Below are 15,814 nucleotides of genomic sequence, written 5' to 3'. Positions count from 1 at the left end.
AACTCACAGGGCTACTTCTAAATCCATGCTGCTTCAGAAAGTATTGCTTAACAAAAGGGGGATGCTTTTATTTAATCAGTCACTTCATTAAGGTGCTAGGCGCAGCTTGGAGCTGGATTGGCCTGAGGTCTGCTGATTGTGCAGTGGGCTGCACACAGGTTTGTCACAGTTCCACAGTTGCCCGGGCAAGAGGAAACATGGGATTATGATTGTCCAAGTAGGAGCCAGACCTGCCATCAGCCCTTTGCTTCAACTGTGATTCAGGGAGATGTTTCTAATCTGCAAGAAATTATCCAGTTTGCTGATTTACTTTCATGGCTCTTGATGCCCCTGTAATATGTCTGTTGATTATCTCTTTATTTGAAAGCTCTTCCTTCCAACAGGCAAGAAAATTTGCTTGAAAATTTTTGAATCTTGGACTTTCTCCCTCATTTATACTTTCAGACAGTTGCTAGCAGAATTTCATTCCATCAGATTTCTTTCCTCTGGTTTTTACTTCAGAGAAATAGAATGAAATGGAAAAAATATATATCTGAAGTGGAAGAGGATGAGTTTAGGGATGGAAATATTTTAGTAGTTCCTTCAAAAATGTTTGTTGCAACTTCGTTATTCTTTAGAAAATGTATGCTTCTCATGCATCTATAATTTGATGGAATCAACTCAAATTACTGCCTTGGATCCACTTAAAGTTGGTCTCTGCACATTTTTTGTCTAGCTTAAAATTGATTTTTAGAAAAGTGAAGTAGATGAGAAGGAAAGGCTGGCCTGTGTACAATTCTAGAGGGCTACAATTTTCTTACTAGGCCCCCTTAAAGTCTTTCAACCCTCTCAGCCTTTCTTATTTCTCTGCCTCTTCCTCCTTTCCTTTTTTCTGCTTCTCCTTCTTCCTCTTCCTCATAGAGGTTAGGCAAACAGTGTGCCCATTCACTATTATGAAAATATTTCAAACAATTAATTAGGAGTCAATGCCTAGGACATTGATTTTCTGGCATACACATTTGCTACATATTTTATAAATAATTTAAATTGAGCAATGCCACAGGATATCAAATAAGTTTATGCAGTAATTTTAGAGACTTTGTTGGGTGGATTGTTTTGATACTATAAACAATATTGATATTGGGTTTTCAATCAACTGAATGCCCTTGTGAAACTGGATAGTCCCAAGCACAAATTATTGATGACCCCTGATCTTCAGAATGACCGTAGAAGAAATCACACATGTGCCTCTCCCTCTCAGATGGAATAAGCCCAGGGAAGGATATGTTGTCAGTGCTCAGTTATAAAGATAAAGCAGCCAATTACAAAAACTATTGCTAAATCTCTAAGTCAGTACACATTGGAACAAAATAATGTTACTAATATTTATTTAGTTCATTTGTTTGGATTTTTATTGGAGAACCAGCTAAAAGAGCCAAAAGTTTCTTCTTGGTGTCTTTGAAATTTTTACTATATATAACAAACACAACCCCACACACCTCCCCACATACTTGCACTTAAAGTAAAAAATGACAAACTCTATCCAAATCGCCAGTATTTACATTAAAAATACAAAGCCAAAACGTATATGTTATAGTTATTTAGGAGGATTTATTTTGCAATGGGTTTGACTTTTTGTGCATTTGTAAATTGACACTTTATTTAGATTTTGTTGGTAGGTACTTAAAAATAACCTTCTTTATTCTTCGTATTACAATGTCAGGTAAGAACTCTGATTAGAAAGTAATTTGTTAATAAGCCTTATTTTTTTGTTTATTTCAGGATTCAAGAAGGATTCATAAAACATCCTTGCATAGTAATGCAGCTATTACAATGATCTATTTGGGGAAAAATGTGCACCTATCTTCTGATAATCCTGACTTCCGGGATGAAATTAAAATTTATCAACAGCACTGTGGTGGGGAAAACCTTTGTGTCTACAAGGGCAAACTACTTGAAAAAGGTACACATAAAATGTGAATGTTTTTTAATTGCTTGGAGTTGATGCTATAGATAAGCTGCTGTTGATATAATATCAAAATGACTTCAATCACTTTATGAAATTATGCATATCCAGGGACTTATAAACCAGCTGCCTAAAAGTAAATCTAGATTTACTGCTCTATGATTGAAATTAAAGCAGCAATTACTCTCGCAGATTGTGGAAGAAAGGATTTGAAGTGATTTAACCTGGTAACAGATTAATTTTGGGATGGAGATATATGATCATTAAAATGTTGCACGAATAAGCTGTCCCCCAAATTACAAGTTAACTATTTGGCTTGCCATAGTGAATTATACCATACATTATTCTAAGAGAAAAATACCAGATTGGCAATTTGTTCTTTAGAAGTATGTTGAGATAAAATCACAAATCCAATAAACTGCAGGGTGAGTCACACCTAAATAACTTGGTGGAGAATTTGGCTAAATAGCTTTTCAGTACATTTTTGCTTTCATTTGATCATAAATCCACATTTGTCAGCATAGGATAATTTTTATATGCAACATAAGTTTTCACAAATTATACTGTAATGCTTTTTCTTCAATATTTAGTTCAAGGGAGCAGCCGTGAAAAGAAATAGTGTTTACAGGGTTATATTGTTACTTCCTTGCTTAAGAAACTGGGTCCAAAAAGTAATAGCATTTTTACCAATTAAAAGAAATATTTATATTTGGATAATCTTGGTAGGAGTTAAGGGGAGAATTGGGGGCAAACATGGAATTTTTACTTTTAATTTTTCTAATTTCCCTCATTAATTGAAGACAGTAACTATTACTTAACATAAAATTCATGTCCTTAAAGAGAGACTATAAATTCATATTGAGGAATTACATATGGAAAACTTTCCATCACAAAAATGGTAAACACTTAAATGATAGTTTTAACTTAAAGTGAAACATAATATGATGCTCAATGATGTTAGAAACAGTTTTTTTTCCATTTTAATTTTATATATTTGGTAGGAATGCAATTTACCTTGTTTATTTTGCTGTAGCATTCCAGAGTTCATTCCTTTCATTTTGTAGATGAGGAAAATGAGATGATTCCAGAGGTGGAGTGGCTCCCCAAGGTAACACCCTGACCAGAGTTGAGAGCAAATCCCGAGCCCCTGGCTAGGTGCAAGGCCCTTGATCAGTTCCAGGCAGCCCCAGTGAGCTATTCTGAGTAGCATGGAGTTTCCTACACTTTCATGATATGAGTGGTATGAAATCCCTAATGATAGTAGCATAGATACATACACATTTTTTTTCAAAGTATAACTTTCAGCTGTTAATTTAGGAGAATGCTGAAATTAGCTGTAAAGTCGGAATTAACATGATGAAAAACTGTCCTGGACTTTATATCACACTTTATTCAACCAAATGCATATATAACATCTATTTGCTGGAAAATGTGGTAGATACAAATTAAAAAAGAATGCGGCTTAGCTAAACGATTCTCTGGTAGATGATGTACACTCTGTGATGAGAGTGAAAAACCAAAGGTTATGGGAGAAAGGGTGTTACTTCGCTCAGTGTTATTTTGCATACATATTGATGCTGGGACATTTTGTTATGGCATTGGACAGTCTTGAATAATAGGATGGAATGGGGACTTAAATAATTGAATCCTGTCCATGCAATAATTTTGTCTCAGCTTGCCCTTGATTGCCAGGAAAGTAATTGTTCAAAATTGAAAAGTTGGGTGGCTCAGAGTTGACTTGTGGTTCAGCAATCTTAGCAATTTAGCTGGACTGAAAAGAATCTGGCCTTTCTACAAATCAAAGCTGTGCATGATTCAGTAAAATGTGAATAGGGTTTTAAAAGATTTCTGTTAACAAAAGTTAGAGAGGGAGCATTTAACATTGTGCTTGGAACAGTAAACTCATTAAAATTTGACTTTTGTTAATTCATCTTGCCTTTTTATTTGAAGTATCAATAAAATTAATTATTTAGAAATGTGGCAAGTGCGTCCTTTATTCCCAAGTAATTCATGATGTCTTGAGATTTGATTTTAGACTTCAATCCACAAGCTGATTGTTTATTATATACACCTATGAAGTTACTGAGTATTTTCTGCTACTTGTAGAGTACAGTTTCTTCACAGGCATTTTTATTTGCCATGTTTATCTTTTCAGACAACACAAACCATGGCTTCTTGGGTTCATTTTAAGTGCGAAAAAAAAACTAACATATTTTTTTTTTCTGGCTTTCTTGGAATCCCTTCTTTTTCTGCCCCATTTTCTTGTATTTCCATAAATGGATCCTGTTGCATCTATCTGTGCATTCCTCATTATGCTCTGGCAAATACAGCTGCTTCACTATCCCATCCACACTTTTATTTTGCCTTTGCTTGTGCTATTTCCTTTGTCTATAATACTTTCTCTTTTCTCCTTTTCAAATTCAAATCTTACCCATCTTTTAGGACTCAGATTAAGGCTATGCAGCTTTCTCACTGACTTCTCTGTTTTATCCCAATAGCTTTCAGTCAGCACTCAAAACTGAAGCAGTTCATTGTGCTTTGACTTACATTAACTGTTTTTAATTTTTTCTTTTTTGAGAGACAGTGTCTCCCTCTTTCTCACCCAGACTAGAGTGCAGTGGCACAATCATAGCTCACTATAGCCTTGAACTCCTGGGGTAAAGTGATCTTCCTATATCAGCCATGTCCAGCTAATTTTTAAATTTTTTTTTTATAGAGATAGGGTCTTGCTATGTTGCCCAGTCTGGTCTCAAACTCCCGGACTCCAGCAATCCCCCTGCCTTAGCCTCACAAAGCATTGGGATTACAGGCTTTGGCCACCACACTCAGCCCTGTTTCTTATTTTTCTTTTATTCATTGACTTTTTCTTTCAGTTTTAAAGAATAGCTTTATTGAAGTGTAAATTAAATACCATAAAATGTATTCATTATAAGTGTATAATTCAATTTCTTTTTGGAATTATACAGAGTTGTGCAGCCATTATCACAAACCAGGTGTGGGACATCTCCAGCACTTCAGGACGTTCCCTTGTTCTCTTTGACAGTTGGTCCCTGTCTCAGAGCCAGCCACAGGAAGACACTGATCTGCTTTCTGACTGCACAGATTTTCTTTTCTGGACATTTCCTATAAACACAATCATACCATGGGTAGTATTTTGTCTTTTTGCTCTCACTTAGCATAATGCTTTTGAGAGTCATGCATATTTGTAGTATCAGTAGTGGCTCTCTCTTTGTATTGCTGAGTATATTCCATTACATGGATATACCATATTTTAAAAAATTTATTCCCCAGTTAGAGGACATTTGTACTGATACTAGTTTGGGACTATGAAAATAAACACACAAGTTTTTGTGTAGATACATGTTGCTCTTGATTAGATTCCTGGCTGTGGTTTTGATTGCTTTTATTTCTAAGTGTAGGTCACATTTTCCCGTTTTCAAAAACATGTCTTTGGATTGCTTGTTAAAAATTCCATATTTAGGTGGTATATATATTTTTTAATTTTTGTATTATTTTTATTTTATTTATTTATTTTCTTAATTTTTTATTATACTTTAAGTTCTAGGGTACATGTGCACAATGTGCAGGTTTGCCACATATGTATACGTGTGCCATGCTGCTGTGCTGCACCCATCAACTCGTCATTTACATTAGGTATATCTCCTAATGCTATTCCTCCCTCCTCCGCCCTCCCCACGATAGGCCCTGGTGTGTGATGTTCCCCTTCCTGTGTCCAAGTGATCTCATTGTTCAGTTCCCACCTATGAGTGAGAACATGCAGTGTTTGGTTTTCTGTTCTTGCGATAGTTTGCTGAGAATGATGGTTTCCAGCTGCATCCATGTCCCTACAAAGGACACAAACTCATCCTTTTTTATGGCTGCATAGTATTCCATGGTATATATGTGCCACATTTTCTTAATCCAGTCTGTCACTGATGGACATTTGGGTTGATTCCAAGTCTTTGCTATTGTGAATAGTGCCGCAATAAACATACGTGTGCATGTGTCTTTATAGCAGCATGATTTATAATCCTTTGGGTATATCCCCAGTAACGGGATGGCTGGGTCAAATGGTATTTCTAGTTCTAGATACTTGAGGAATTGCCACACTGTTTTCCACAGTGGTTGAACTAGTTTACAGTCCCACCAACAGTGTAAAAGTGTTCCTATTTCTTCACATCCTCTCCAGCACCTGTTGTTTCCTGAATTTTTAATGATTGCCATTCTAACTGGTGTGAGATGGTATCTCATTGTGGTTTTGATTTGCATTTCTCTGATGACTAGTGATGATGAGCATGTTTTCATGTGTCTGTTGGCTGCATAGATGTCTTCTTTTGAGAAGTGTCTGTTCCTATTCTTTGCCCACTTTTTGATGGGGTTGATTTAAATGCTTTGTAGATTCTGGATGTTAGCCCTTTATCAGATGGGTAGATTGCAAAAATTTTCTCCCATTCTGTAGGTTGCCTGTTCACTCTGATGGCAGTTTCTTTTGCTGCGCAGAAGCTCTTTAGTTTAATTAGATCCGATTTGTCAATTCTGGCTTTTGTTGCCATTGCTTTTGGTGTTTTAGTCATGAAGTCCTTGCCCATACCTATGTCCTGAATGGTATTGCCTAGGTTTTCTTCTAGAGTTTTTATGATTTTAGGTCTAACATTTAAGTCTTTAATTCATCTTGAAATAACTTTTGCATAAGATGTAAGGAAGGGATCCAGTTTCAGCTTTCTACATATGGCTAGCCAGTTTTCCCAGCACCATTTATTAAATAGGGAATCCTTTTCCCATTTGTTGTTTTTGTTAGGTTTGTCAAAAATCAGATGGTTGTAGATGTGTGGTATTGTTTCTGAGGGCTCTGTTCTGTTCCATTGGTCTATATCTCTGTTTTGGTACCAGTACTATGCTGTTTTGGTTATTGTAGCCTTGTAGTATAGTTTGAAGTCAGGTAGCATGATGCCTCCAGCTTTGTTCTTTTGGCTTAGGATTGTCTTGGCAATGTGGGCTCTTTTTTGGTTCCATATGAACTTTAAAGTAGATTTTTCTAAATCTGTGAAGAAAGTCACTGGTAGCTTAATGAGGATGGCACTGAATCTATAAATTACCTTGGGCAGTATGGCCATTTTCACGATATTGATTCTTCCTATCCATGAGCATGGTATGTTCTTCCATTTGTTTGTATCCTCTTTTATTTCGTTGAGCAGTGATTTGTAGCTCTCCTTGAAGAGGTCCTTCACATACCTTGTAAGTTGGATTCCTAGGTATTTTATTCTCTTTGAAGCTATTGTGAATGGAATTTCACTCATGATTTGGCTGTCTGTCTGTTATTGGTATATAAAAATGTTTATGATTTTTGCACATTGATTTTGTATCCTAAGACTTTGTTGAAGTTGCTTATCAGCTTAAGGAGATTTTGGGCTGAGACGATGGGATTTTCTAAATATACAGTCATGTCATCTGCAAACAAGGACAATTTGACTTCCTCTTTTCCTAGTTGAATACCCTTTATTTCTTTCTCCTGCCTGATTGCCCTGGCCAGAACTTCCAACACTATATTGAATAGGAGTGGTGAGAGAGGGCATCCCTATCCTGTGTCAGTTTTCAGAGGGCATGCTTCCACTTTTTGCCCACACTTTTGGTATTTTAGACATGAAGTCCTTGCCCTTGCCTGTGTCCTGAATGGTATTGCCTATGTTTTCTTCTAGGGTTTTTATGGTTTTAGGTCTAACATTTTAGGCAGTATATTAAAGCTCCTGTGAATTCTGGATTCTGACTTTTCCTCTCAGAGGTTATTATTCTTTCTGTTTTTTCCTTCTTTTTTTTGTTCAATTTTTGTTTTTATTTTTATTTTTTGGTTTTGTTGTGTTTTTTTTTTTAGCAAGTTACCAAAATTAAATCAGTGAAATTTTGCCTTTGTCATTCTGGTGCAGAGCCAGCCATGTTTTGCTCAGATTAAAAAATATTATATTGCTATTTTTTAGTCTGGACTCTTGGGGTAGTCTCTGTGTTTTATAGCTCAGGGCTAAAGTCTCCAAAAGTATATCTGAAAACATCAAGAATTCATTGTCTCATGGGTTTCTAGGCCAAAAGTCAAAAATGAAGGTGTTGGCAGGGATACACTCCTTGAAAAACCCCAAGGAAGCATTCTTCTTAACTCTGTCAACTGGCTTTCCTCACCCTGTGGTTCCAACACTTCAATCTTTGCCTCTGTGTTCACATGGTATTCTTGTATGTCTGTGTGTGTCCTCACCTTTTTTTATAAGGACATCAATCATTGAATTAAGGGCCAAAGTTAAATCCAGGATGATCTCATCTCGATCCTTCACTAATTATATCTTTAAAGACCCTGTGTCCAAACAAGGTCACATTCTGAGGTTCTGGGTGGTCATGAATTTTTGGAGCACACAATTCAGCTGACTATAGTGGGTTCAGGGGTACATCTAAACTTTGGGCAATTTTCAAGTCTGTTCCAACTTTTATTTTCCACCAGGTTCTCTTGTGTTTCTTCTATGCCTAAGGGAAAGCTACTGGTATACTAGAAATATATGAAAAGGTTGAGCCCTCTCTGATCCATGCCACTTCCAGTTAGCCAGGGATATATAGGGAGCGTATCAAATGCTTCTATGACTGCCTTATTGCTTCTGTCTTCCTTTTATATTTTGACTTGTCCACTGGCCTGTTGCTTGCCCTTGGTAGAACTATAGTCATGGCTGGGTTTAAGTGGCTCATGCCTGTAACCCCAGCACTTTGGGAGGCCAAGGCAGGCAGACCACCTAAGGTCAGACGTTTGAGACCAGTCTGGCCAGCATGGCAAAACCCTGTCTCTACTAAAAATACAAAATATATATATATAGCTGGGCATGGTGGTATGCACCTATAATCCCAGCTACTCAGGAGGCTGAGGCACGAGAATAGCTTGAACCCAGGAGGCAGAGGTTGCAGTGAGCTGAGATTGTGTCACTGCACTACTCCAGCCTGGGCAACAGAACAAGAATTCTTCTCAAGAAAACAAAAAACCAAACCAAACCAAACAACAAACCAAAGAAACAAACAAAAAAACCCCAAAACTACAGTCACAGGCCCATGGGACCTCTGAACTTCTCTATTAGCTTGCCTCTGAGATTCCTGCTTATTCCTGGTCATGCCATGGGCCAAGGGCTTTTCTTGCTCTCCAATCAAGTCAGCCCCCACTGACAGGGAAGCGGCTGGTTATTTGTGGCCTGGCCTACCCTACTAGAACTGCTGTGATAAGGTAGTAGTTAGATGTTGGGGATGAGAGTAGCCCAGGAAAAAATGCATGGATTCCCATTACCTAAATTTCAGTAATTTTTCATAAATGCATGCTTCTCACTTTGTTTTAAGCCTTTGGTTCATCTTCATAGATAAAATTTTAAGGAAAAGAGGATTTGGTGACTGCAATCCAGATTTAATTGTTTATTGATATCTTTTTCAGTGAGGAGACCACATTTGATATTTTTCTCTATTTTTGTTTCTCTTTAGTACCTAAAACAGAGCTACCAACTGTCAGTGAACAATAAATAATCAACTGTACAAATATTATAATTATAATCATATATAATGCTTTCTACTATTTTGCATTCTAAAATCTTTAAGATTGTGTGGTGGATAGATGAGTGCATTCTACCCACCCCCATCTCTATTTTATGGGTAAGAATTCTGAAAGGCAACAAAGTTAAATGACCCACCAAGATATGCTAACCTGTGCCATGGACCAAAACCTTCTAATTTCTAGATTATATTCTTTCCACTGCTCCATGAAGAAATCATCAAGTCAGGATGGGGAGGTGTCACTGTATTTAAAATACAAAAATAAGTAACAAAGGAGTAAAGGCAAAGGGTGTCAATTCTTGTTCTAGAGGTCTGAAAAACAATGAAAAAACAAAATGGAGTAGTATCTGGGTATGCTCTCCTGCTACATGAGTATCAGATGGAAGGGCAGTCACTTTTAGGGGCTGATTTCCTGAGCCCATTCTCAACATTTCCTTAACTGCACTCTCTTCCTGAACTGGGAACTCAGGATGTTGTGGGGTATGACACTGCAGCAGAATGGTTTGTATTACATGAGTGTAGAATCAAGCTTCTATAACAAAAACAATCAAACTCACTTTCAACACCTGAGGAATCCATTCATCATTAAGACAGAAGGATTTTTAAAGATATTATATCCTAGTTTTCCCAGACTCTAAACTTTTTCAACTTTCTCTTTCCAAGTTTGTTTAATTTTACATCAGAAATACTAAGGTATAAATGACTGAATTACCTTTTTAATATGTCTGTTCTTTAGAATGAGTTGCATCTAATGTAAAGTTTTTTTTTTTTAAGGGAAAAATGTGGTATACACAGTGGTTCTAAGTAACTTAAAAATAGATTAAAATAATAATTCACTCATTATTTTGGGGGAGCCTTCTATGCCATTGTCCTGGGACTTGGAGAAAAAAGATGCATCAACTTCAGCTCTTATGGATTTCACAAACACGTAAAGCAGCAAACATCTAGATTAGGGTTCTTGGAAGCCAGTCCCTAGACCAATAGCATCAGCATCACCTGGAAACTTGTTAGAAATGCAAATTTTTGGTTCTTACCACAGACTTGATGTATCAGGCACAGAGGTAAAGCCCACCAATCTGTATTTCAATAAGCCCTCTAGGTGATGCTGATACACCATTAACGTTTGAAAACCGCTGGTATAGCTACATCCTAATCTATTGTAGTAAGTGCAACAATAGGAAATGTGTACATAGTAGAGAGGTGAAAATTGTTGACTTTATTATTGGCAGATGTGGAAGGGTCCAGAGAGGCTCTTTTCTCTTTTTCTTTTTTAGGAAGTGACATAAGAAATATTCATGAGGCACAGGATTTTGAGTCACTCTGTAGAGAATAAGGTTTCCCAGACTTAGGGTTTAGGATATCTGTGGGGATAACGGGGCAGGGCGGGGGCTTTGCAAAGAGCATTATAAAGACTTGGAATGATTAAAAACTATTAACTGTAGGCAGTAGTTCTAAATTTATTGGTGGAACTTTTGGGTAGGTGGGGAAAACAAAGTGTTGTCAAATCCAAACAGATTTAAGTACAGCTTGGAGATGAAATAACTGCTTTATTCATGTTTGTATTCAAATATTTAAAGTCACAGCTAAAAATAAAAGCATTTTAAAATGCATTAATGAGCTCACAGTAGGCTTATCTTATTAACTGCTTTATTAATAAATGGCATAGCAAGATAGAGGCATGGAATCTACAGAGATGTTTGGATTCAAACTCTAACTCTCCAACTCGCTGTAAGATCTTGAGTAAGTTATTGAACTCTTCTAAGCCTTAATTTCTTGACCTAGAATCTAGTGATAGGAAAATTCCTACTTCAAGTGATTGAAAAATAACAAGATAATAAGGCATAACGCCTGGCCATATTATGTGTGCATATAACTTTAGGTATTATTATTTTATTACAAATCAAAGAGTTTTTTTAAAAAACTTGGAGTACTTATTACAAATAAAAGTAATCAAATGCAATTTTATCGTTAAAAATTGCCCTCAAATTAAAAGATGATCTAGATCAAGCTTGTCCAATCCATGGCCTATGGGCCGCAAGATGGCTTTGAATGTGACCCTACACAAATTCGAAAACTTTCTCAAAACTTTATGAGATTTATGCAAGAACTTTTTTTTTTTTTTTTTTTGCTCATCAGCTATTGTTTGTGTTAGTGTATTTTATATGTGGCCCAAGACAATTCTTCTTCTTCCAATGTGGACCAGGGAAGCCAAAAGATTAGACACCCTGATCTAGATCATAATATTGTATTTATCTAATAGAAAAACATGATTTAACCGGTATTAGTCCAAAGTCAGCCGCTTTAACTAATGTATTTCTATTTTAATTACAGAGACCTTTCAGTTTATTTCCAAAAGGCATCATGGTTTCCCCTTCAGTCTCACCTTCTTCCTGAATGGGATACAGGTGAACAGGTTAAGCTCCTGTTGTGAATACAAGCATCGAAAAGGTTCCAGGCTTGGAGGCAAACGAGGCTACTTTGGGTTTGTGTGTGTTGAAAGATCATCTCCTTGCTACAAGTATGGAAACAAATGTCCTTTGGTAGAGGGCAAGTTTTGCTACATTTTTCTTTGAATGCTTTTACTAATGCATTTCTCTTCACAATTGTTAAAAAAAATTCAGTATAGATGAGCCTGAAATATCTAAGTTCAGGGTTATTTATTGTAACATGGTGTGCTGAATTTGAAATTTTAAGATGGAAATCAGACTTACAGAGGTGTTATATGATGAAGATAAAAGCTAGTGCATTTTAAATTATTTCACTTTCTATCTCTCCTTTCTTCTCACTTTAAGAACTGTTTCTGAAGGGAAGGAGAGAGATTTTTTGTTCGCTTGTTGTGTTTGTTTGTTTGTCTGTTTTTCCTCATTCATCTTAGTAACTGGTTTTAGGCTGAGCCTTAAAGTGTGTGCCAAGCATCTGACTTACATGACTGGACATTTTCAGTTATGCCTATTAGAGGTTAGGTTTGCCTGCATTACTGTCTGACCCAGTTTTCATTATCTCCTTTAGTTTCAATCTTGGGCCTAACAAAATGCATGATAAAAGGTCAGTTTTGACTGTTATCAGCTTTCATATTGAACATTCTGTTTGAAATCAGGAGTGTTGCTTGTGGGCTTTTATATTTTCTAAAAGTATTGGCTAGATGCCAAGCTAGAACACAAGAGTGAATCAACTAAAGTACTTGTCTCCATGGAACTTATTCTAATGGAGGAAAAGCTAATAACATACCAATAAAGAAATTAATATATGTGAGATGGTCAGCATGATGAACACAAAACAGGGTAAGGGAGATATATGGAGTGAAGGGAGACAAGAGTCATGAGGAGTGTGTTATTTTATGTAGGATGGTTAGGAAGGGCCTCTCTGATGAGATGTCTTTTGAGCAGAAACCATAAAAAAAAAAGAAGTTGCTTTCTTGAAATAGCTTTTGAGATAGAGGAAATGCATATACAGAAGGCATGAAGCAGGCACATGTTTGGTGTGTCTAAGGTAGCTTGGCCAGAGTGAAAGGAATAGAACCATGAAACTGGAGATGAGGTCAGAGAGACCATGAGGGCAAGCCACGTAGAGTCCTAGAGTCGTTGCAAGGACTTTAACTTTTATCTGAGAAGGATGGGAATCTTCTAAGGTGTGTTTTGAGCAATGACTTATCATGATCTAATAGTAACTCTTATGGGAAAAATAAACAAGGGAGTGTGGGGAAAATAGCAGAAACTGCTTTAATCCAGAGAAGAGATAATGGTGGAATGAGTTAGAAGTAATTTTAAAGGTAGAGCTTACTGATGAATTGGATGCAGGAAATGAGATAAAGAGCAGAGTCAAAGATGTTTCCATTTTTTTTTATCTTGAATAACTGGAAAGAAGTCCAGTTAACATGTATGTAAGATGAGACTGTGGAAGAAGCAGGATTTTGGGGTGGAATGAAGCAGTTTTGGTTGAGGACACATTGAGTCTGAGACATGTATGAGATAAGCAAGTAGAGATGCTGAGTAGGCAGTTGAATATACGAATCCGGGGTGAGGTGAGAGGTCCAGGCTGGAGATGCAAATCTGAGACTGGTTTTTATACAGATGACATTTATAAGATTGCTTAAGAATTGAACATAGAGAAGATGTCTGAGTAATGAGTGTCACTCTATTTAAAAGATGAGGGAGATAAAGAGGAACTGGCCTAAGAAGGAAAGGCAGTGAGTAGAAAGAGAACCTAGAGAGAGTAGTATCTTGGAAATAAAGAAAATGGTTAAAGAATAAGGGCATGATTAATGGAGTTGAATGTGTGGATAGGTAAAGTAAAATGAAGACTCAGGATTGGACATTGATTTGGTAGTGTGTTGGCTACTGGTGATCATGGCACAAGTTACAGTGCAGCAATTGGGGTGTGAGCTTTCTTGGAGTAGGTTTAAAAAATAGTTGGAGAAGAACTAAGGCCAGAGACTACAGAGAAGTTTTAAAAATAATTTTGCTATAAAGAATGGTAATTAGGTGGTAGCCAGGAGGAAGAACGTAGGGCTTCAAGGAAGGCTCTTTATTTTTTAAGATGGGAGATACTATAATATGTTTATATGCTGATACAAAGGATTATTGAATACCTTAGAGAAGAAGAAACATGACGTATGACATAAAGGATGGAGATTTCTGGAGCTAAATACTTGGGTAGACTGGAGAAGATGAGATGTAGGGCTCAAGTAGGGGTATAAGCCTTAAGAAGAGGAGAAACATTCTTGTATGGTAACAGGAGGAAAGAAAGAGGGCATACAAGATAGAGACATAAGTTGCTATTAATAGATGTGCTGGGAACAACTGGAAGCTCTCTGCTGTTTCTATTTCTTAAACAATACATAAATTTATTAGCTGAGGATAAGGCTGAGAGAAGAGGGGTTGGGTGTTTCCAGAGAGATAAGAGCGTGAAAGAATCATCCAGAGAATGGAAGATTGAATGGCCTAGGGCAAGATAGTATCAGTGCCCATCTGTACTTAGGGACCACATGAACTGCCTTCCCATTCCAACTCAGATATGCTGTCTCCTTATTTGGGGGCAGGTCATTTCACACAGTTCTGTTTAATTCCCAGGAAAGCTAATAAATATCTACAATCATCCATGTGCAAATATATTACATTCTTTTGGAGTTGTTGTATAAATCCAAGCTGTAAATTATTAACCCTGAGCACTTTCTATGGAAGTTCAGTACCAAAATCTGACTGACAGCATTTACTCTCATTCCACACTCACTAGCCTCTGTATAATTCTTTCTATGATTTTAACACTTGGTCCCCTCTAGATTCTTTCTTCAACCTTTTCAAATAATAACATCAAAATGGTTGCAATATTAAAGAATAAGGCCTTTGACTCTCAACCGAAATGCATGGTTCTTACAGAAGAATCGTTTTCAATTTTTTTGTTAACTTCATAACCATTTTTCCAATGAAATCTGTGAATGCCCAAAATGGAACAGTACATTGCCATTGGCTGTCTCCCTGTTGCAGGTCAGGTAAAAGTTGAGTCAGACTGGTTTAAATGGGACAGGGTTAGGTGAGTGAGTGTTAGAGCCTTGCTTGTTTGTCCTCTTCCTCACTTGAGACTTTTCTGGTTATTCTAGAGACCATGACACTGCAGAACTCCATGGAGAGTTGAGAACTACCCCAAAGGAGACTGATAGCACTTACTATCTTCTGTAACTTTGGTTTTTTTTTTGTCACACCCATAATGATACTTTTAGTTATATTAAGCAATGCACACTAGTTCCTCCAATACATTCAAAATGAAATTAATTTTAATTTATTTTAAAAATGCCAGTCCCTGAAACATTTATGATGAGAAAAAGGAGGACATGGTACACTAAAATAACAGAAAATTATATTTCTAAAATGATTAGGAATTACCTGTTTAAGGTCCTCAGAAAACAAGAAAAGCTGAGCAGTGATCACTTCCAAAGTGTAAGGTTCCACAACTGTCCTCATCTCTCAATTATAGGAACTGTTTGAAGAGGCATAGTAATTTTCCATTGCTAGCATGAAACATGGGAAGAAATGCCTAACCATGTAGAATGCAGACGGCTTTGAGCTTTAGTAATCATAATCAACACCTCAAATTATATTCAGAAGTCAAATAGGTAGTCAGTGACGAGGAGAGCAGATGTTGCTCACTTTGTTTGTCCAATTCCCTTCAGCAGATGGGCAATAAAAAGTCTGTGCATGCAGTAGGGAGGCATCAAAGCCTTTACGCAGCCACAACATAAACTAAAAGTAACAGCATATCAGAGGCTCCAAATCAATGGATTTGGTGTTGCAATTGATAAGGGAAGAACAGCTT

The 15,814-nt window shown here is 36.8% G+C and overlaps 1 protein-coding gene across 1 annotated transcript in view; it reads left to right on the top strand.

Moving 5' to 3' along the window:
- ERICH3 (glutamate rich 3) overlaps nt 1-15,814 on the top strand; it is a 113,962-nt gene that overhangs the window by 51,472 nt on the left and 46,676 nt on the right. The window contains 2 exon segments of the mRNA XM_033225317.1: nt 1,762-1,942; nt 11,837-12,023. Of these exon segments, the coding sequence (XP_033081208.1) occupies nt 1,762-1,942; nt 11,837-12,023 (368 nt within the window).

This window comes from Trachypithecus francoisi, unplaced genomic scaffold (assembly GCF_009764315.1).
Source record: "Trachypithecus francoisi isolate TF-2019V2 unplaced genomic scaffold, Tfra_2.0 Lachesis_group12, whole genome shotgun sequence".
Lineage (NCBI taxonomy): Eukaryota > Metazoa > Chordata > Mammalia > Primates > Cercopithecidae > Trachypithecus > Trachypithecus francoisi.
This window is presented reverse-complemented; position numbering and strand designations above follow the sequence as displayed.